Source organism: Salarias fasciatus, unplaced genomic scaffold (assembly GCF_902148845.1).
Source record: "Salarias fasciatus unplaced genomic scaffold, fSalaFa1.1, whole genome shotgun sequence".
Lineage (NCBI taxonomy): Eukaryota > Metazoa > Chordata > Actinopteri > Blenniiformes > Blenniidae > Salarias > Salarias fasciatus.
This window is the reverse complement of record NW_021941382.1, coordinates 29,178-51,960: the sequence shown is the minus strand read 5'-3', so window position 1 is coordinate 51,960 and position 22,783 is coordinate 29,178. Positions and strand designations below refer to the sequence as shown.

Here is a 22,783-nt window from a genome sequence, read left to right as displayed (position 1 = left end):
TCCTTCCCTCAGAAATCTTTTCCTTCAGTGGTCCAGCCCAAACCAAACGGTTTATGGCATACATGGCATTTGCTCCTGCGATTATGGAGCTCGTCATTCAGTTTGTGTACACCGGCTCTTTACATGTGAATATGGGCAATGCGCAGGACCTCATGCTCACGGCTGATCAGTTCGGCATAGCGGACATCGTGCAAACCTGCAGCCACTTCCTAGAGGAACAGCTCGGCCCAGAGAACTGCATCGGCATTTGGCGGTTCACCAGAGGCCACTTCCCCACACTGCAGCTCGAAGCCCACCGCTTCCTCCTGGATCACTTTCAGAAAGTGGCTTCCAGTGAGGAGTTGCTTCAGCTCACTCTCGAGGAACTCAAATGCTGGTGAACTGGCAAGAACAGAGACTTGGCAAATATTTTCAATTACTGAAATCTTAATTTTGAAGCTTCGTCCTTCAACTCTCAAGTGTTTCACTTAAATCCTTGCTGAAACTCACTTCTCTGTGGACCGATAAAGACAGTAAAATGACTCCTGCTCCTACTTTTATCTTCAGGTTTACATTTTTTGGAGGATACAATGGGCTTGCCTGTCTGGAATCAGCTGAGTATTACAGCCCGCAAACCAACCAGTGGACGATGATTTCCAACATGCTCAGTCCCCGCAGAGGAGTTGCAGCCGTTGCTTATGGAAACTGCGCCTATGTGGTAAGTTTACCACTCAGGTAACATGGAAGTCACTCATACAAATTGTGAAACCCTCGATAAGCTGGGTTTCAAATGTCAGTCAATATAATTCATGCTATTAATGGGTATTAATTGCTTTTCTTTGATGTAGCTCCTAATTTGAGAAAGGCTGATTTGTAGTCATTCCTCAGCAAGTAATTTAATTTTCCTTCCAAAGGTCGGTGGCCGTGATGGAGTGATGGAGAACACTTCAAGCAGCGCTGAGGTCTACAGTCCATTGACCAACAGCTGGACCGCCTTGCCCCCCATGAAAACCGCTCGCGTTAACTCCTGCATTGAAGTACTTGAAGACCGGATCATTGTGATGGGGGGGCTACACCGGATCTGTCATCACCAAAACTGTGGAGTTCTTCGATCCGACACTGAATCAGTGGTCTGAGGCCTGCAGCATGAGGACCAGACAGTCAAATCCCACCTGCTGTGTGCTGTACGGCCCTCCCAACATGAGCGACTACACCTTCAATCGAGACCGCCTACCACCGTCAGACCTGGAGGAGGTCGAGGAGGAGGAGGAGGAGGAGGAAGAGAAAGAGAAGGCGCAAGAGGACACGTGTGTGTGTGTGTGTGTGTGTGTGTGTGTGTGTGTGTGTGTGAGAGAGAGAGAGAGAGAGAGAGAGAGAGAGAGAGAGAGAGAGAGAGAGAGAGAGAGAAAATGATACAATTTACAAAAAAAGGAGGAAACAAAATACATTAAAAAAAAATTCTGATAGCATTAAAGGTTTACTGTGCACCTGAAGCGTTTTTCCTCCCATGACCCTTTAGGGGCTCCATAGAACAGTGATGCAAAAAAGAATGAGATGAAATACACTGGACTGTTTTTTAATTCCATAAAATGATGGCCACCACAACAATAAACTGAAACTGGACGGAAAAAAGCAGGTTACATCTCAGTCTTGGACAAAGCAAAAGACGTGTTGGATCGAGAATGTACGTTCTTTATAACTCAGTGGTGTTATGTTATTTATCTTCTTTTGTTTCGATACGGGGAAATACAAATACGAGCTCATTACAAAGACTTTATATCCTTCACAAAAGAACAATTAGATTTGTTCATAATATTGGAAACACAATAATCCATTTTTTCTATAATGTACAAGCTTGAAATGTGCTAGGTTTATAGAATTCCAAACCATTCAAATAATGGATAAAGCAATTTAAAAAAGTCTTCTTGCCAGGTGACATCCAGAAAAAGATTTTGTGTAAGAGAAGGGTATATTTTAAGGGTAAACCTAAACTTCAAGGTTCACTACTTCAACCCCACAAGCAGTAACAGAGAATGTTTTTAAACCGTGGAACAATCTGTGTGAGGAAACTAAACAGATATCAAACGTAATTCATAAAAACTCAACTGAATGCCACCATGACATTTCACCATGAAGCAGGAAGTGCAGTGGAAAATGTGACCCTCAGTGTCTGCTGCCAACCAGCAAGGTGAGTTCATGTTTCCACAGACACACTGGGCATCAGCAGCTGGTACTTGTGCTCAGTGAGCACCTTTTCTGTGCTGCTGCTGCTGTCAGACTGCAGAGTGACGCATTCAGGCTGCCTTCTGGTGGCTGAAGGCACATCTCATTCTGGTTCTCAGAAATCACCAACTTCTGACTTAACGACACACAATCCTGAGAAGGAAAAGGTGTACGTTTAGACAAACATTCTTTCTTACAGCCCAAAACACGACAGTGTGATATTTTCTGCATTAACATCCAGGGTTCCAGCCCCCCGGGACCCTGATGACAGCCTTCAAGACTCAGCGCTTCTGAGTCAGATCTTCCCACATCCCTGCCTCCGGAGGCCCCCATGCAGCTTGGACATACCTGTCTCGCCTCAGAGGAGGGGTGAGACGGACGTTAGGGGCTGGATCTGTCTCCACTGTGGCCAGGGTGGGAACCTGCTGAACAGCTGCCCTCTCCAAGGTCAGAACCTCCACCGGGTGAGGAATGACTCTCCTACACCTGCCGCCAGTCGTCCTCTGCCCACAGCCACCATCTCGTCTGCTTCTCTGGCTCTTCGACAGGTGGCGCTCGTTGACTCCGGGGCTGATGCCGACCGGATGGACCAGTCACTCGCCTCCCGCCACGAACTCCTGCTCATGCCACTTCAGAACCCGTTTCAATCCATGGCCCCAACAGACAACTCCGGTGGCAGGTTTCCCACCGGACTGAGCCTGTGTTCCCTGGGCCTACTGGGACTTCAAGGAGGTCTTCAATAATACCCGAACCACTTCTTTACCCCTACACCTTGCCTACGACTATCCCGTTGACCTCTCTCCCCCACAGGGAAGATTGTATTCTTTGTCTCCCTCGGAAACTCAAGCTATGAAGGAAAACGTCACCTTCTACCTGACGGCAGGCATCATCAGACCCTCCTCATTCGTTGGAGTGGGCTTCTGCACCTAGAAGACGGACAGGACTTTACAGCTGTGCATCAACAAACCTTGTTACGGTAAAGAACCGGGACTCTCTGCCACTGATCTCTTCAGCCTTTGAGCTCTTGCAGGGAGCCAAGATTCTCACTAAGCTGAACCCCCACAGCACATACCACCTGGTACGTATCAGAGCAACAAGTCCTCCAACTCCAACGACCACACTGGTCGTTATTTCATGCCTCAAATTACGACCAATTCAATTTGATTCAGCTTTATTTATGAAGTGCCAATTACGACATAGTCATTTCTAGACACTTTTAAAGAGCAGACCCAACAGATCCACATGAGCAAGCATAAGCGACTATGGAAAGAAAAAACTCCCTTTGAACAGGAAGAAACCTTTGCAGAACCAGGCTCAGAGGAGGAGAACCCTGCAGAACCAGACTCAGAGGAGGAGAACCCTGCAGAACCAGACTCAGAGGAGGAGAACCCTGCAGAACCAGGCACAGAGGAGGAGAACCCTGCAGAACCAGGCTCAGAGGAGGAGAACCCTGCAGAACCAGGCTCAGAGGTGGCGGCTTTCTGCTATTCCGGTTGGGGTGAGGGGACAGAAAGAGAAGGAGAGAGGACAGACAGTTTCTTGTATCTACATACATTTCATGAATAAACAGAGTACATAGGCTACAAGAGGAACAATCATCAGTGACATGTAGTACTAGAATGAAATTACATTGAAACGAGAGAAGTGAAGCAGAACTGGGAGCCGGTTCCACATGGTAGGAACCCGGGGTTCAGTAAACGCTTACACCCACTGGGTCCAGGTTACCTCGATTAATCAGTGGATCAGCTGTTTTGATTGATGCCCAATTAGAAACTGATTGCACCCATTGAATCCAGGTTGTCTCATTGGATCAATGGATAAGCCATGGGATACCCGCCATGGTCCCGCCAAAGGACGGTCTGGTACCTATCAAAATCAAGCGCCCCCTAGTGACCATGTAAATGTCACAGGGCGGAGAGCCCCAATGGGCTATATGCACAGCTCCATTACTTCCTGAAGTTCAGACAGCACCTTTATTTCCTGTCTTTCATGATAGGATGAACTGATTAATCCCGGTGTGCCATTTACTGAGCTGTGCATATAGCCCATTTACCTCGGCCACAGTGGGGAGTCCCTCTAATAAAACAAAACATTCAGCAACGCTAGGAATGTATCGGAACTAAATTTATTGTTTACAAAGGTGAAAATCTGAAAGATTCTAAAACAGTCCCAGGCTAGAAACCTAACAATCTAAAACCTAATAAAAACATATCGGGCAGTGAGAATGCGGGGTCCGACATGGGGTCCCTTGTGCTCCCCTCCTCTTCTCAGAAAGACATCGGCTGGCGGATGCCGTCCTCCACAGCGCATCTCTCCCTCTCACACACAGAAGAGGGGGAAGCCTGTGTAAAAGGGCAGGGTAGGGCAGCCGTCACTAACAAAGGGCAGCGGCAAGTGTCGAGCAAACCAACTCGAGCTTTGCCAGGGGTTGGTTAGCCAGAGCCACTCCCACTTCAAGTCACAGCACACCACACAACACACAGCAAGCTGTGGCCATGTGACACACATGCACCCTTCATCCCAGCTTCAACACGTCCACAGTCACCCCCTGACATTAATAATGTTATTTTTAGCAGAGCGAGTTGGACTTAGTTAGATTTAACCACAAATTCAATTCTCTGCATTGAATGACTTCAGTCTGATTTTCAAAATGGAACAAAATCTTTGAAATACTTTCTGAAACAGATCAGAAGCCACAATATGAACCACAAAAACAAAACAAAACCAAAAAAAATCTATAGAATGGAGAAATCTCTGAACTGCAATTTACACAATGCTTCTCCAGAGACAAATGTACTTTTTATCTTCAAGGTTTCCACTGTGATCTGCAGTTTTTCCTGTCTAAAAGCCTCCCGACGGCGTTCTCTGCAGAGCTGTCGTTCCACTGCATGCTGCATCTGACCCCCGACCCGGAAGGAAGTTGATGTGCGTTAAGGACTGATTGTGGTCTTGATAAAGTATTCCATGACACAAAGCCTCTGAACAACATAGTAACATTTCAGATTTCTAGGTTGAAAGGGAGAAATTTTATCTCCTGATGACACTGGGGGGAACCAGGGTCTGTGACCTTTACCCTCTTAGAGCCTTTGTGAGCAATCTGAAGGATCAAATCCAGGTTCTGATATTTGTGTTTGGGCTACATTGCCACATTTTCTGCATCTCCTCTAACAAAGCATACACTGTGAATTTCAGCCCTCTTATACCCCTTTCCCACTGCAACTAGCGGGTCGACCCATGTCTGCGACCTGCTAACTATCGCCTTTTTAGACGCCTTTCCCACCGCCTGCAGACCCGCGTCTCACCTCCTGCGGGCGAGCCGCGTCGCTGCGTTTTCCCGCACTGATGGTGTCCCACGTTGATGACATCATCAGTGCGACAGAGCACAACGAAAGCACGAAAGTAAACGGAAAACAGTCCCTGTTACCTGTAGACGAATCTCCTCTTCCCCACGGATCGGGGAAGCTCTTTGGTCTCGCTATCTCGCCACTGCTCGGTCATGTTGACGAAGGAAATCTCACGCTGTGTCCAGAAACAACAACTAGCGCGCTAACTTAGCCACGCTGCGTCGACGTCATCATGTAAGTTCCCGGCTGTGTCCCTCCCACTAAAAGCGGCTACAAACTCACCCGGGAATTTACCCGATCGAAATCCCGGGTCAAACCTTTTCCCACTGCCATGACTTAGCGGGTTTAAACGGGTTTTTTGGCCAGTGGGAAAGGGGTATCAGTGCTCAGAGGCCCGAGCGCTGTCCCAGACAAACTACTAACCAACCCCAATGAGCAGCTCCTCGAAGCCTGGCCGGGGTCGAAGTGTTCTTTTAAAATCCCTTCCTAAAACACCAATTTTCTGGGTTAAAAGGGAACATTTTATATTAGAACCTGGATTTGATCCTCCAGACTGCTCACAAAGGCTACAACACAGACAACACAGACGAATGAAACAACTTTACTTATCATCATTCCCGACATGTTTTTTATGATGTTCATTGAAAAACAAACATTTTCTCCATAAAATTTGTAATTTATTATTTCTTTTTTATATATATTTTTTTCTTATGCAATGTAATGGTGTGAGTGGTGGGTGGTGGGGCGGTGCCCCAGCACCCTCTATTGGCCAGCACCACTGCTTTTATGCAGATGACACACAGCTATTTTTTCCATTGAAGTCTGGCTCCACAGACATCTCCTCCATGTTGTCCTGCCTTCGTGAATTTCGAAGTAGATATCTCAAAATGTCTTGACATTAAAATATTCAAAATCACATATCATTTTGATCACCCTGTGAGGGACCGAGTGGTCACCCCCAACCAGGGATGTGGTCAACCAAGACTTGGAGGGATCGGAAGGAAAACTCGAAGGTGGATGTTTAGAGATTCTTAAAAATAATACATTGATTTGGAAGATCCGATTTCCAGAATACAGCACTAAATAAAGTTTTTCTTCAGCCTCACAGCAGGCTAGCAGAATCACACTTTATCTCCATTTCATAATATAATAATAATAATATTAATAATAATGATTTTAATATTGATATTAATAATAATAATAATAATAATAATAATAATAATAATAATAATAATAATAATGCAGACCCTCATCAGGATCCTGTTCTGGATCTACTGTAGTCTCTGGAGGCTCCTGCCAGGGATCCTGGTGAGGACTGTGCTCCAGTAGTCCAGCCTGGTGAGCTTCTCTACATCTGCCAGGCTGAGTGATGGGCGGAGTTTAGATATGGTCCAGAGATGGAGGGATGATATTTCACAGACGTGTTTGATGTGGGTGTCAAAGCAGAGTCGGATGAAATGCTGCTCCTCCACTCAGAGCAGACGGAGCACGGTGGATCTTCCTGAAGACCGGAGGTGGGCTGTAAATGATGCAGGGAGTAGTGAGTTCCACACGACTTGCCCAGAATGTTAGTTCATGCGCTCACTGCTGGTGTTGAAAGCTTAATTAATGATGAAAAAGCAGGCAGATGTGCTCCAGCCCCAACCATGCCTGAGTGGGCGACTCTGACCCGACACAAACTCCTCTGATCAAACATTCATGCTGAAAGTGAAAGTCACCTTCTCACTCAGATAGTGCTCTGTGTCTGCACAGAGGCTCGGCTGTGATGGTGACTGTGACCTGTCCCTTGACTGTCAGGTGACCACAGCGCTGCAGTCCTGCTTTGCTTTCATTCCTCTCCCCGGCTGATTTAGAAACAGTCATGCGTTCCTTCATTTCCTTCAGGCTTGACGACTGCAGTGCTCTCTACTCTGGCATCAGCAGCGAGTCCAGAACGCTGCTGCCAGGTTTCCAACACACACCACGAGGAGTGAGCACGTCTCACCCCTCCTGTCTGACACCTTTTCTCACCTTAAGTCTGCTGTTTCATTTTCCTTCTATTCTGCTCTAATATTCTGTTATCTTGTATTATGTAGTATGTTCTGCATTGTATTTGCTCTCATTGTGAAGCACTTTGTAACTATATTTTGAAAAGTGTCCAAATAAAGTTTGTATTATTTGACACTGCCAGATGTTTTCGCCTGTTTTTCAGCTCAGGCAGTTTAGATTCAGAGTGGTCTTTTTCTTCTTTTTTTTAGATAGGCCTTGAGCCCTTTGCATAATTTTGCTTACTGGATTCATCACTGACGCCCCAGTCGCCCCAGTATAATGTTGTGAAGTCAGTTTAAATAAACATTACTTAGGCAATATGATTTGACCTTTCAGCTTGCAGGTGTGTTGAGATTCATATTGGTTGAATAAATGGTTCCACGGCTCTGTAAAGGACAGCTGACCCATCCAAGATGTCTGCCGCGCTCCATCCCGTTTGGGATGTGATGCCCTCAAACCCCAGTCAGGTCACATACAGACACTGGGTTTGTACAGAATGTTTGAAATCTGTTTGCTGGAAATAACATTTGAATCACCACCAACGAAAACTTCTTCCTGTTTGGATTTTTGATTCTGATACAATTTCCATGAATCTGAGACTAGAAAGCCTGAAAGCATATTATGCAGGTCACTGTGCTCCGTTTATTTTATCAGCCTTCTCATCATGTTTGATGGAGGGCCTGCTGGAGTGTTTGATGTGGTTAACCCTAACTCTGACCCGAGCTTACAGTTCCGGTTGGTTCTGGAGCATTTTCTCAGTGGGGCTGCTGGGGCACCGACACTGAGGTGCTTTCCTTTCTCACTCACCAGTTCTCACTAGTTTCACCAGGAGACGGCACTAACCGTCGTCTCTCCCTGGAGCCGGAGCTGTCGGGTCGCAGTCAGAAGCCATCGGCAGCGAGTGGAGCGGTGCTGAGTGGAACGCTCTACCCTCTGTTGATCGAGGGTTTGGTTCCAGTCCACTGGTTTTCTCAAACGATAACATACATATTGACAAACGCAAATAAGCAATAACTGACATAAATGTGTGGAAACAAAGAAAACCCAATAAATAACATGTATAAGTTAAATGAAAACCAAACACCGGAGTATAAAGCAGGGTGACTTGAAGCTAATGACTGATTACAATGAAAAGGTCACAACTCAAAACTTACACATTTTTATAACAACTCAAACGTAGAAAAGAATAAAATCGACTGCGACGCTGAAAGAACTGTTCTATGAAAAAGAAGGCGTCACTTGAACGCTGTTCTTCACCAGACTAACTAACCCGAGGGTGAATCCCACGCCTCCGGTCTGGTCCACCCTGCAGGAGCCGGGTGTTTAGGGAGAGAAGCATGTTCACTGGGAGTTTAGATCCCGGCTCGTCTGCCCTGCCTGGAAGACATTCGGGCTGACAGATGGAACAGATGCTGCAACAGTTTCAAGGTGTTTCTTCGCCGCCTCGCTCCGTGGAAAAGGACTCGATTCGTTTCATCACGACTCCGTCATGGATCAGACCGATCTGGGTCACCGATCCACGACAGGATGTGACTCTGATCTAGACCATCAGCATCAGTCCTGAACCGCCCCATCAACTTTTTCCTCACCCCCTTCCTCCACTTCGTCTTCCCCCTCCTCCTCTTCCTCATCCCTCTCCATCTCCCCTTCCTCCTCCTCTTCCTCCTCCTCTTCCTCCTGTCAGTGTTTTGGCGGCAGAGCGATGCAAGATGTCTTCTTGCTCCTCTTCCTCCTCCCGGTCCCGGACTCTCCTCTTCCTCCTCCTCGCGCTGCTCCTCCTGCAGCTCCTCCTGGCGGCCCCGTGCCGCCTCCAGACGGTGCGGGTCGGTGCGCTCCTGCCGGCGCAGCGCGCGGCACGCGCGCAGGTGCAGGCGGCTCTGAGCCGCGCGGCGGCCGCGGCGAGCCGGGACCGGGAGACGGAGGAGGACCGGGACCCGCAGCTGCCCTATAACCTGAGCCTGGAGCTGGTGTCCCAGAGGCTGCCCGCCGCGGACCCGGCGTCGCTGCTCCGGAGCGTGTGCGCGGCGGCGCGCGGCGCGTCCGCCGTGCTGGCCTTCCCACAGAGCCGCGAGGAACTGCTGCAGGTCGACCTGGTGGCCTCGCACGTGCAGGTCCCCTTCCTCAGCCTCGTGGAGCACGGGGAGCCTCTGCGCACGCAGGTACGAGCCGCGCGCGCCGAGACACGGAGGGACGCAGACGCACGCACACAGACGCAGAGAGAGACGCAGAGAAGAGTTTGGTTTGACCTTGACTGTGTGTGTGTGTGTGTGTGTGTGTGTGTGTGTGTGTGTGTGTGTGTGTGTGAGAGAGAGAGAGAGAGACAGAGAGAGAGAGAGAGAGAGAGAGAGAGAGAGAGAGAGAGAGAGAGAGACAGAGAGAGAAAGAAAACCATAACAAATTTCAGGAAAAAAATAGACAAATAGAATACATTAAAACATTTCTGATGTGTGTGTGTTATTTACAGTCTGTGTTAAGTGTGCGTTTGTGTCTGTTATATAGTCTGTGTGTGTGTGTGTGTGTGTGTAATATTTATTACACAGTAAATGCACACACACTCATGAAATCACACACACACACACACACACACACACACACACACACACACACACACACACACACACTCACAGAGGAAGCAGCGCTGTCTCTTGGACTCTGGTGGACAGTGGGTTTTTGGGGTGAGACTGGAGCGGAGACAATCCGTCTGACAGCCGAGAAACGGAGGAGGAAAAGACTTCTCCCGTTTCCATGGAAACAGCCCACGGAGCAGCGGGAAGTGGGTCACTGCACCTCATGGGTTAGTTAATGGTAGTTTACCTGCGAGTTACTTGTTACTTCCTTGTTAATCACCCGATAGTTAGTGGCCAGTTCCTGGTTATTTACCCAGCACTACTGGTTACTTTCTGGTTGTTGTCTTGTTAGTTACTGGTGAGTTACGGGTTACTTTTGGTTATTTACCTGCGAGTTACTGGTCAGTTCCTCGTTCTAGTCCTTCAATAGTTCTTTATCAGCTCCTGGTTGTAGACCTGGTTGCTTCCTGGTCATATACCTGCTAGTTCCTGATCTGTCACTAGTTACTTCCTGGTTATTGACCTGTTTATTTCTGATTAGTTAGTAGCGGTGATGATGGTGAAGATGGTGATGACCTGGTTAACATCATCTCTCGTCTTCTTCCTGTAGAACCGGTTCCACCTGCAGATGGTCCACCGGCTCCCGGACTCGGGCCTGTCGGACATCCTGCTGTCGGTTCTGCGGCACTCGGGCTGGCGGGAGGGCTCTGCGGTGCTGTGCCAGGGCTGGGAGGAGGCGCGGGGCCTGCTCCGCCTCCTGGACCGGTCCTCGGGGCCGACCCGCTGGCGCCTCCTGGACCTGTCTTCCTCCCACGACGAAACGCAGATCCAGGACTTCCTGCGCCGCCACTTCCTGCTCCGCCGCTCGGCCACGTGGGTGCTGCTCTTCGGCGCCGAACCGCAGTGCGCGGCAGCGGTGCTGCGCGGCGCCCGGGACCTGGGACTGACTTTACCCACAATGCACTGGGTGCTGGGCCGGCCACTCGGGCCCGACGCTCTGCAGGCCGTCGGGGCGCCGCCGGGCCTCCTGGCATATGGCGAGGTGGACCGTAAACCGCTGGACTTCTACATCCGGGACGCCCTGCAGCTGCTCACCAGGGCCGTCGCCACGGCCTCCAGACGGAGACCCGATCTGGTTCTGGCCCAGAAGACGGTGGGCTGTGAGGAAGAGGAAGACGAAGAGGAAGAGGCATCTGGGAAGTTTCTGTCCAGGTGAGCAAATTCAAGACTCCATCTGCTGGAGAGCAGAGGAACTACGCGCAGTCCTCTGTGTGTGTGTGTGTGTGTGTGTGTGTGATTTTGTGTGTGTGTGTGTATGTGTGTGTGGTGTGTTTGTGTTATTTACTGTGTTTCATTTACTTTCATTCACTCTGTTAATTACTGTGTGTGTGTCCGTGTCTCCATGTCTGTTTTTCTGTGTATATTTGTGTGTGTGTGTGTGTGTGTGTGTGTGTGTGTGTGTGTGTGTGTGTGTGTGTGTGTGTGGGGGGGGGGGGGGGGGGGGGGGGGGGTTGAGCCGCAGGAGAGTCAAAGGTTTCTGGGATTGCAGACAGATCAAAGACTTAGAAGATCAGAGACTGTGAGAAAAAAATCAAAGACTGAGATGATCTGCAGGAGGCAAACAAACATTCACTCCACTCCATTTTGTCTTCTTCTTCTTGGGTATCTCACATTTTGTTTTGTCGTCGTCTTATTTTTGTTTGTCATCGACAGCTTTGCCCTTGTCATTGTCTTTTTTGTCTTAATTTTTGTCTTTATTGCCGTTGTCGTCTTGTTTGTTGTCGTTTGTCGTCTTTGTTGTCATCTTTGTCATCACTTTGTCATCATCCTTGTCATTGTGTTTGTTGTCGTCTTCTCTGCGATTGTTGTCGCTTTTGTCGTCATCATTGTCATGTTTCTTGTTGTCTTTGTAGCTGTAATCACCACTGTCGCCTTCTGTGTTGGTGTTGTTGTCTGTCATTGTCGTCATTGATGTTGTCTTTGTCATCTTCCTCTTTCGTCGTCTTCGTTGTCTTTCTTGCTTGTCCTTGTCATCTGTCCTTGTCGTCTGCCATTGACACCTTTTAGGATGACAGTGGATTTAGGACTCAGGATTCGTTGTGGTGGTCGTCAAAGTCCGATTTGTTAGGTATCGTTGTTATAGGAGTTGTGATAGGCATCGTTATCATCGTAGCATTCGCTGTAGTCGTCGTCTTTATAGCAGTATCATAGTGATAGGATTTATTACTGGAGATGTTGGCCTGACGTCTCATGCGTTGATCTTGTGGTCTGTGGAATCCTCTGGCAGGCAAAAAGCTTTGTCGACACTGCAGCAAACAGCACATGAGATACCGCTGTAGGGTTTCCACGTATCTTTTTCATGTTTCAATAATAATCATTTCACCATGTGTGGCATTTGGATGCACGGATCGTTTTGAGAAAGGATCAGGACTGATATTTCACTGGATTTCACGGCGATGAGTGACCGCGGCTTCCTCATCGCTGCACCGGGAGCTCAGCCGGCTTTCCCTGTGTCCTCAGTCCAAAAGAGAGACAGGCTCATCCCTCTTAATGTCTGGATATGCTTGCATTTAATGCTCCAGCATATATCGCCTTGATGTAATAAAGCTGTTCAGCAGCTGTTTCCAATGATAGGCTGTGTAAACACACACTGATCAACAACAGCAACAATTCTGTTTCAGATGAAGTCCCATCAAAATATGAATTCCAATGCTGAGAAATTCAAGCTTTCACTATGTACTCTTGGTGTTTTGTAGTCACTGATAAACTCGATCTAAAGTATCGTCTCATATAGTTTCCATTCACTCCTGAATCCTGCAGCAGATCTCTGCGCACAGGCAGAACTCGACACAAAACCAGAGGTTCTTGTGTGTGAGAAAGCATGTCGAGCCTTCTATAGAGCCTGCAAAGAACGTCAGGATTCTGGTAACCTTCAAACTATTGTGAGTAAACTGTCCCGGTGTTTCCACCAGATAAAAGCAAATGTGATCAGTGAAATGTCATTCAGTGAATGTAATGTCAGGCCACAATAGGGGGTCGTAAATTCATGATCCTGACTTGAAACTGGACGAATCCAGTAAAATACCTGTTTCTGACCGATACCTCAGTTTCCTAACGTACTGCTCCTGGGTTTCAACTGATGAAGTTGAAAAATAATCCAATAATCGAAGGGATTTCATGGCAAAGTAGTTGGCCTTGTTGTTGTCGGCCATTGCTTGTTGAATACCGGGGCACAGTTTCATGTGACTTGTGACGACATGTTTGGAAACAGCCGAGATCTCCTGTAGGACTAGTGGTCGTAGGCATCGTCTTAGCCATGGAATATGTCATAGTCATTTCAGACTCAGTTGATTCATCATTGGCATCGTCTTCATGGCTTATAGTAGTCCTTGTAGCTCGTAGGCATCCTCATTGTGTCATCGTCTTCATCGTAGACTTTGTTGTGGGCATTGTTGTAGATTTTATCGTAGGTGTTGTTGTAGACATCATCGGATATGGAGGCGTCATAGGCGTCGTTGTAGTAGTGTCGTAGTTGTAGGCTTGGTCTTAGGCATTGCAGGCCTTTTCTGCATTGTTGTAGTAATGGTGTCATAGTTGTAGTGGCGTCGTAGATTGAGGCTTCATCCTTGGTGTCAGAGTCGGAAGGATTTGTCGTAGTTCTCATTGTTGGCATCTCATTATAGTTGTTGTTTTATGATTTGTCACAGCATTGTCACCTTTGTTGTCTTGGTCTTTCTTGTTGTGGTTGTGGTTGATTAATTCATGGCCTTTGTTGTTTGTCTTTTCCCTGTTGTGCTGTTGTTGCTGTTGTTGTGCTGTTGTTGCTGTGTTTCTCACCCGTCCAACACATCGTTCTCCTGACTCCACTGGTCTTCTGTTGCCATTGTCATTATTGTTGTGTTAATTTTGCATTGTAGGCATCATTGTAGGTGACAGAAGTGTCATCATTGTAAATGTTGGAAGCATCATTTTCACATGTTGCCAGTGGCGTCATCTTCAAATGTGTAGTCGTGCCGATCGTCATGCATATATTGTAGGCGTGCAGGCATTGTTGTTGTATGAGTTGTAGTCATGTGTGTTATTGTAGGCATTGTTGACGTCATCGTTGTATGTGTTCTCATAGGCCTTGTTTTACTGTTGTAAGTGTTGTTAGCATATTTGTTGCTGTAGGCATATTAGTACGTGTTTTCTTCGGTGTCATTATCATGTTTGGTATTGTAGGCATCATCATACATGTTGTATGTGTTGTCGTAGGCGTTATAGGTGTTGTTCATGTAGTCGTAGAGGTGTTGTCGTAAATGCCGTCATATTTGTCGTCGTACGTGTTGTCATGGGTGTTGCTGTTATAGCGGCATTGCAGGCATTGTCAGGCTGTTGGGGTCATCGTTGTAGCAGCGTCATTGGGGTTGTTGTCGCCGTAGACTTTGTTGTAGGTTGATTGTTGACGTTTTTGTTGATTGTCATCGTAATAGATTTTGTTGAAGGATTTGTCATAAGAGTTGTAACCCTAACCCTAACCCCGTTCTCCTCCTCTTGCAGGTTCCTTTCCAACACCTCCTTCTCTGGACTCACCGGTCCAGTCCGGGTCCTCCAGAACTGCTCCCAGGTCCAGACCTCCCAGCGGTTCCACATTTGGAGCCTGCAGTCGGACCCCCTGGGTCAGCCATCCTGGGTGACGGTGGGCAGCTGGGAGGCGGGCCGGCTCCGGGTGGAGGACCCGTCGGGATGGCTGCGTGGCTCTGGCTCGCCCCGCCCCCACGGTTCTCGATGGAGACCTGGTCTGCCGGTCCTGGGGAGCCGGGTGCGCACCGTGACCCTGGTGGAGCACCCCTTCGTCTTCACTCGCAACGCCGACCGCGACGGTAGCTGCTCTGCCGGCCGGTCTTGCCTGGACCCGGGCCAGAAAGGCTTGGACCCGTCCCAGAATGGAACCGCCCACAAATGCTGCTACGGCTACTGCGTGGACCTCCTGGAGAAGCTTGCCGAGGACCTGGGCTTCGAATTTGACCTGTACGTCGTGGCTGACGGGAAGTACGGCGCCCGGACCCGGTCGGGCTGGACCGGGCTGGTGGGGGACCTCCTGGCGGGCCGCGCCGACATGGCAGTCACCTCCTTCAGCATCAACTCAGCACGGAGCCGGGTCATCGACTTTACCTCGCCCTTCTTCTCCACCAGCTTGGGGATCCTGGTTCGAACCCGGGACTCGGCGGCGCCGGTGGGGATCTTCACGTGGCCGCTGCACTGGTCCATGTGGGTGGGTGTCTTCCTCGCCCTCCACGTCACCGCACTCTTCCTCACGCTGTACGAGTGGCGCAGCCCCTTTGGCATGACGCCACGGGGCCGCGGCGGCCTTCGTGTCTTCTCATACTCGTCGGCGCTCAACCTGTGCTACGCCATCCTGTTCGGTCGCGCCGTGTCGGCCAAGACACCCAAGTGTGGCACGGGCCGCGTGCTCATGAACCTGTGGGCCGTCTTCTGCCTGCTGGTGCTGTCCAGCTACACCGCCAACCTGGCGGCCGTCATGGTGGGAGAGGAGAGCTTCCAGGAGGTGACAGGGATCCATGATGCGAAGGTGGGGGCGCCAGAACGCAGTGCAGACATGGAAACAGAACACACCACAGACTGTCCTAACATTATTGCAGACACATGAAGGCAGCACAGACTGTCATATTGTTGTTAAAGACCCCTGGAAACACTACAGGCACCTGAACACACTACAAACTGTCCTGCCATAGTTACAGACACCTGAATGCAGCACAGACTGCCTTATTGTAATTTGAGACACCTGAACACACAGTAGATGCCTAAACACACCATTGACATCTGAACGCGCCGCTGAATGACCTACTGTTGTTACAGTTACCTGAATGCACCACAGGCTTTCCAACTGTAATTACAAACACCTGAAGGCACCACAGGTTTTCCTGTTATAGTTACAGACTAGGGAAGGCACCAAAGGCTTTCTTACTGTTTTTACAGACACCCAAATACAACACAGACTATCCTACTGTTGTTACAGACACCTGAACAAACCACAGACATGTGAACTCATTGCAGACACCTGAATGCATCACAGACATCTGAATGCACCACAGACTGTCCTGCTGTAGTAACAGACCCTTGAACACACCACAAAACACATCAACAGACATCGGAACTCATACCAAACATCTGAACCCACATCAGACTGTCCTAGTGTAGTTACACACACCTGAACGCACCACACACACCTGAACGCACCACGCTAACCCCCCACCACCCCTACCCCCTTCCCTCTTCCAAGCTGCAGCACCCCTCCCGGGGCTTCCGGTTTGGTACAGTCCGTGACAGCAGCGCCGAGGATTACATGAAGAAGAGTTTCCCAGAGATGCACGAGTACATGAGGAGCTTCAACGAGCCCACCACACCAGCAGGGGTCGCTATGCTCAAGTAAGATCATGAACACTACACCCCGTCACTGCACCACCACACCAGCAGGGGTCGCTATGCTCAAGTAAGATCATGAACACTACACCCCGTCACTGCACCACCACACCAGCAGGGGTCGCTATGCTCAAGTAAGACTACAGCTGAACACTACACTCTGATACTGCACCTCTGTGGTCAAATGAACTTCTTGTATCCATGTTTTTGCCATTTGTGTCCTCATTAGCATCCTTTCACTCCTTTAAGTGTGTTTCAGGAGGGAACACCCCCCACCCCCTCCAATTTGTGTGTTTCATTGTGTTTATTTTGTGTACTTCAGGAGCGACCCCCCCGGTCTGGAAGCCTTCATCATGGATAAAGCTCTTCTGGACTACGAAGTTTCAATCGACTCCGACTGTCAGCTGGCAACAGTCGGAAAGCCCTTTGCTATCGAAGGTACCAGTGCTGCCTGTTCATCTGTACCGCGTCGCTTTGTGTGATTGTACTGTGTTGGCCGCTGTCCCTAACACATTCGGGACGCGTATCGTACTGTTTCCACTACCAAATGTATGTGATCCTACGTGGGCCAGACCACCTCGGGACGTGGTCTGAGTGAAGACGTCCTGGTGCCTGTTCCCACTTGTCTTTAGGGCTCGATGCTTCTGCTCGAATCATCCGAGAGGCATGCTAATGAACGAACTAACAAAAGAACTCACATAAGAACAAACGTTTTTTTTCAACAGATCAGAATGGATGAATCAACTCCACCCTCACATGCGTGTTTGAGTGTTGATTGTTTATGACCAGACGATGGATCAGCCTCCCTCACGACTTCCTGCCCCCACCACCTTCTGTTTGTGTGTTCGTTTGCTTGCTTGTGTCCAGGCTACGGGATCGGCCTCCCCCAGAACTCCCCCCTCACCTCCAACCTGTCGGAGTGGATCAGTCGGTACCGCTCCGACGGCTTCCTGGACCGGCTGCACCACAGGTGGTACCAGGAGGCCCCCTGCAGACAGAACCCCGGGCAGAACCGCGGGGGGCCGGTCACCGAGGTAACGGGCCGGAGGGGCCCGCCAGCAAGGCGCTGGGGGGCTGTGAGTGTGTGAGTGAGTGCATTAATGTATGTGTTCTCTATGTGTGTGTGTGTGTGTGTGTGTGTGTGTGTCTGTGTGTGTGTGTGTGTGTGTGTGTGTGTGTGTGTGTGTGTGTCAGACCCTCCAGATGGGCATCCGTCACTTCTCCGGCCTCTTCGTCTTGCTCTCGGCCGGAGTGGGAGGAGCCTTGCTGACTCTGGCTGCAGAACACGCCTTCTACAGGCTGCTGCTGCCGCACATCCGCCGCAGCGGCAACCTCAGCAACTGGATGCACACGTCTCAGGTCAGGAGGACACACACTCACAGTGTGTCTGTGTGTGTTTGCTTCTTTTTTGGTTTGTGTGTCTGGCTTTTTTTTTTGTTTTTGCCTGTACGTTGTGTTCGTCATGTTTTTTGGTCTGTGAGTTTTGGTTTGTTGTTTTTTGTGTTTGTATGATTTTATTTGTACTGATCTGTTTGTATGTTGTGATATTCTTTGAGTACTTTTTTTTTACATGTGTATTTGTTTGTGTGTCTCTATATTTTGTGTTGGCTGCTTTGTGAGTTTGTGTCTCTTATCAGAATCATGTATTGATGTGTCTTGTTTGTTGTTTGTCGTGTGTGTGTGTGTGTGTGTGTGTGTGTGTGTGTGTGTGTGTGTGTGTGTGTGTGTGTGTGTGCAGAAGATCCACCGTGCTCTCCACATGTCGTACGAAGACGTGATGCGGCGGCGGATCGAGCGTCAGAAGAGGTGAGTGACAGCTGAACTGCTCTTCTCTGATTGGCTCCTTTCTCAAATCACTTCCTGTTTCCACCTGCAAGCAGGAAGTGAGTGATGAATTTACCTCACATGTTCAGATTTTTCCTCTTATTTTTTTTCTTTTCTTTTATTCTTTTTAGTGTTTTTCCTTTTGTTTCTTTTTCTCCTGTGTCACATAACGGTGACTAAATGTTAATATATCACTGTAGACATATCACCAGTTTTACTTTTCGGTCCAGGAGAAAGAGAGCTATCTGTCCTTTCTCTTTTTTATTTTCCTGGTTTTTTTTCCTCTTTTATTTGTTCTCTCTTTTTTCATTGCTTTTGCCCCTTCTGTCTTGTCCCCCTCTGCTCTCTTCTGATTGGTTGTCTTACTTCCTGCTTTCAGTTGTAACCAGTCGGCGGACGCTGCTGCGGCCCCTCCCCCTCCTCCCTCTCCTCCCCCTCCTCAGCCACGCCCCCCTGATACTGCCTCCGAATGGGACGACGAGATCGACGCGGAGGCAGCCGCCGCCGCCGCCGGCGACGCCCGGGACTTCCGGCGGGTCAACTTTCACCTGGAGACGCTCAAGACGCGCCGCCTGCTGGCGCGCCTCGGCGAGAGCAAAGGGGGTGGGGCCCGGGGCGAGAAGGTGGGGCCATGTGAGAATGGCGTGTCGCCGCGGGCTCCGCCCCCCACCGTGGCCCCGCCCCGCCCCGGAGAGCTGCAGCAGCTGCAGGAGACCATTGAGGAGATGAGGGAGGAACTGAGGGCAGCACTGGCCAGGAGGGCGGAGCTTCAGACCAAGAGGGCGGAGCTACAGACTGGGAGGGCGGAGCTACAGACCGGGACAGAGGAGCTACAGACCAAGAGGGCGGAGCTACAGACCGGGATGGAGGAGCTACAGACCAAGAGGGCGGGGCTTCAGGCCAAAAGGGCGGAGCTACAGAACGCAACCACTGAGTCCATTTCCGTGGAGACCGCCGTCACTACGGAAACGCCGCTTCAGCAGATCAGCCAATCAGACGATAGGAGGCCTCCTACCACCTGACTGGCTACAAGCTCCGCCCATCAAACGCTGTCAGTCATTCATGTGTGTGTTTGTTACTTTATGTGTGCTACACACTTAAAGTAACAAATGCACACAAAAAATAATACACACGTGAAGTAGCACACAGACAATCAAACACACACACACACACACACACACAGTAACAAACACTCACAGTAACACAGGCTCACAATAATACACTCTCACATAGACACACATTAACCCACACACTCACAGCAATAGACACACAGTAACACACACAGTAAACACAGTTTCAGGGTTGATGGTTTTCCTCAGGACTTGAACCGAGGTCTATGTACTGTGAGGTGACAGTGCCAAACCACTGCACCAGATTCTAATGAGCCAAACTATTTTAATAGAAATGAAGGTAAACTGTTCACAGTGTGTTTCCCACCAGCACTACTCAGAGACGCTGAAAACACAACTTTTTGAACACCTGACTTTTTTAAAATGCAACTTTTTAACAATGTGACTTTTTGAAAAAAATATCTTTGGAATTGTTCGGCGATTTTTTGAAAATGCTAAATTTTGGAAAATATTCCAACTCCATTGAAAGTGAGAAAAATGAAACATTTTAAAAACATAACTTTTTACTAATGTGACTTCTTGAAGCCGTAGCTTTTTGAAAGTAAACATTATGAAAACTCTCTGTGGAAACGAGAAATTCCACTTTCCAAACTTTTTGGAAAATACTAATTTGTCACTACGGTCTTATCTTAAAAGGGAAAGTTTTGAAAATTAGATTCATTTGAAAACGTCATCTTCAAAATGCAGTTTTTCCAAAAACAGATTTTTTTTTTTAATTACAACTTGTTGAAAACGTAAATCTTTGAAGCTTTAAAGGTTAATGCAGGTGCACTCAGGAGTTTGCACGTTTTATGTGAAACAGCGCCCCCTGCAGGTCTTGGGCGTAATGCAGCTTAGTGAAAAACTCGTCCCTGTGGCTCACGTGCACGGAAGAGGGGAACTCCTTCCTCGTTCTTTTAGTAGCGCTCGAGTAAAATGCAGTTTTCTTCTACCTGGTGGAGTCTGTGTGGAGCTGTGGCAGTGCTAGAAGCCAGTCTGTTCTTACTTTCTGGAAGATCCTGCTCAGTTGTTGCTCACTAAGCATCTGGCGGAGTAATGGCGGACAAAACGAAACCTAACTGAATCAGGCCAGCGGGAGCGCCCATTACGTCATTCCTTTCAAATTCTCCTAAAAAAAAAACTCTGGTGCCGGACCGGCACTGCAACTTTCAAGTGACAATTTAGCGCTGTTAGAGGTACTTGTAATGAATATGTCAGGGCACATTGTACACATCATTAAAAATGTGTAACATGTTTATGGTGGAAAATAAGTATTTTTAAAGTTGAAAAACTCCTTAATGCTTCTTTAATTGAACCTTTCATCAAATGTAAAATGGATAAAACCTAATGTCTTAAAAATTTAAGTTCTTGGAAAATACTCTGACTCGACAGAAGTGGATAAAAATTTTACTGTTTGAAAGCCTGCCTGTTTTAAAATGCTTTTTTTGTTTCAAAATACAACCTTTTAAAAGTGTACTTTTCATAGTTGTATCAAGTTTGGAAAAATACTTGAAGTGTATCTTTTTTTGAAAATTCCCTGTGTCAATGGAAATGGAAGAAGATGCAGCCATTAAAAAAAGGTGACTTTTTGAACATTTTCAAAATGGCAGTTTTTGTACTGATGGAATTTTGAAAAACTTTCAACTCAGTGTAAACGGAAAATCACAACTTTTTGAATGTGCTATGTGAGCCTATTGACGGTACCTTAGTGTTTTCAAAGTTACACAGTTAAAAATATACGTTTTATAAGCTATTTTGTTGTAGTTTACTAATCATGCTAGCTTAATGCTAATGCGGCTATATATGCAGCCATAATGTTAAAACCACATGATAATACCTAATTAGAATTATGCTAATGTTGCTATATTATACTTATAAGTATGGAATCAGTGCATTTTCAAAACAGTTCCATTTTCAAAAAGTTTTTTTTTTAAGTTGCATTTTCAACAGTTTGCATTTTCCAAAGCTTTCCCCTACTCCCATGAAGTCAGGACTTTTTCAAAAAGTTGCATTTTCCTCAGTTTATTGCACTTCAATAAAGTTTGTTTAAAAAAAAAATGTCTTTTTTTGTCCAGAGCATTTTTAAAGGTACATTTTCAAAATATTGAATTTAAAAAAAAAAAAAATCAACAAGTTGCATTTTCAAAAAGTTTCCGTCCATGTCCAAGGAGATGAGTTGGAGACAATTTTTAGCCATTCTAACCTTTTGAGCCCTTCTGCAGCAGGTTGATGTTGAGACTCTACTTATGGTCCGTTTGGCCATAATAACGGTTAATGATTATTAAAGTAGGTATTAGTGATTGAAAGAATGGGATCTGATGTCCAGCAGAAAACCACAGGACGCCAGCTGTATAACAGGAAATGAGAGTTTATTTCTAACTTGAAAGACAATAAACTATTTGGATTAATAATGAAATTATTGACAATTAGAAGTTAATTTTGGCATTCTTTAGTCAGAAGAGCTGCTGCTGGTGGAGTAAAGCTGGAATCAGCTGTTTGCTGCGGTCCTGGTTCTGCTGTCCTGTTCTGTCAGTCTGGCTGGAGGAAGCTGATCTGAGGCTGTGTGCCGAGCCAGGCAGGCCTCCGACTCTGGTGAAGCTCTGGACAGAGTCAGGATCCAGATAGAGGCTTCTTCTTCTGCTGCTGCTCGCTGGAGGGAGAGTGAAACCTGTGGCTTCCCGGATTTGGTCCCAGGGACAGCAGGACCTGCATGCCGGGCGCTGAGGCCGGACGTTGGGCGCTGACGCCGGGTGATGAGGCAGGACGCCTCTGCAGTGTGTTGGAGCGCTGCTGACTCTGCTGTGAGCTCCTCACAGCCACACACTTCACATGTTCAGGTTAAAATCATAACAAATCGAGGAGCTCCTTTGTGTATTATGAAATTTTGTCTGTATTTATATTGGAAATAAAATCAAATGAAAGAAGCTGTCAGCCCATGGTGCTCACTGTCTGTTTCCATGTTAAACCTCGCGCTCCTGAGCAGGTGGTTTGATTTTTCACGTTTCCTTTAGTTTTGGAAACGTGAGGCTGGTTTGAACTTGAGTCGAGTGTCTGTGTGAAGCAGCGGATCACTCTGAGACGTCCAGTCAGCAGGGTCCAGTGTCTCTCGTCTTGCTCCTGACTGTTCACCCGAGGTGGACGGGACAGACGGAGAGCTCCACACTGCTGAGGCCGGGAGATCTGTTGATGTCCCAACATCTGGAAGACCTCAGAGGACAGGAGGAGCGTCACAGATATCATGAAGAAATGATCCAGACCTGATAGATGTTGTCTAATAAGCATGTAT

The 22,783-nt window shown here is 47.9% G+C and overlaps 1 protein-coding gene across 1 annotated transcript; it reads left to right on the top strand.

Moving 5' to 3' along the window:
• Positions 1 to 1,125: 1,125 nt before the first annotated feature.
• LOC115385381 (glutamate receptor ionotropic, NMDA 3B-like) lies at positions 1,126 to 20,398 on the top strand. The gene is made up of 11 exons (XM_030087362.1): positions 1,126 to 1,286; positions 2,164 to 2,167; positions 9,359 to 9,733; positions 10,752 to 11,353; positions 14,681 to 15,713; positions 16,425 to 16,570; positions 16,887 to 17,002; positions 17,432 to 17,598; positions 17,759 to 17,923; positions 18,303 to 18,370; positions 18,768 to 20,398. Exons 1-11 carry the CDS (start codon positions 1,126 to 1,128, stop codon positions 19,408 to 19,410), a joined length of 3,480 nt encoding a protein of 1,159 aa, XP_029943222.1. The 3' UTR covers positions 19,411 to 20,398.
• Positions 20,399 to 22,783: the final 2,385 nt, after the last annotated feature.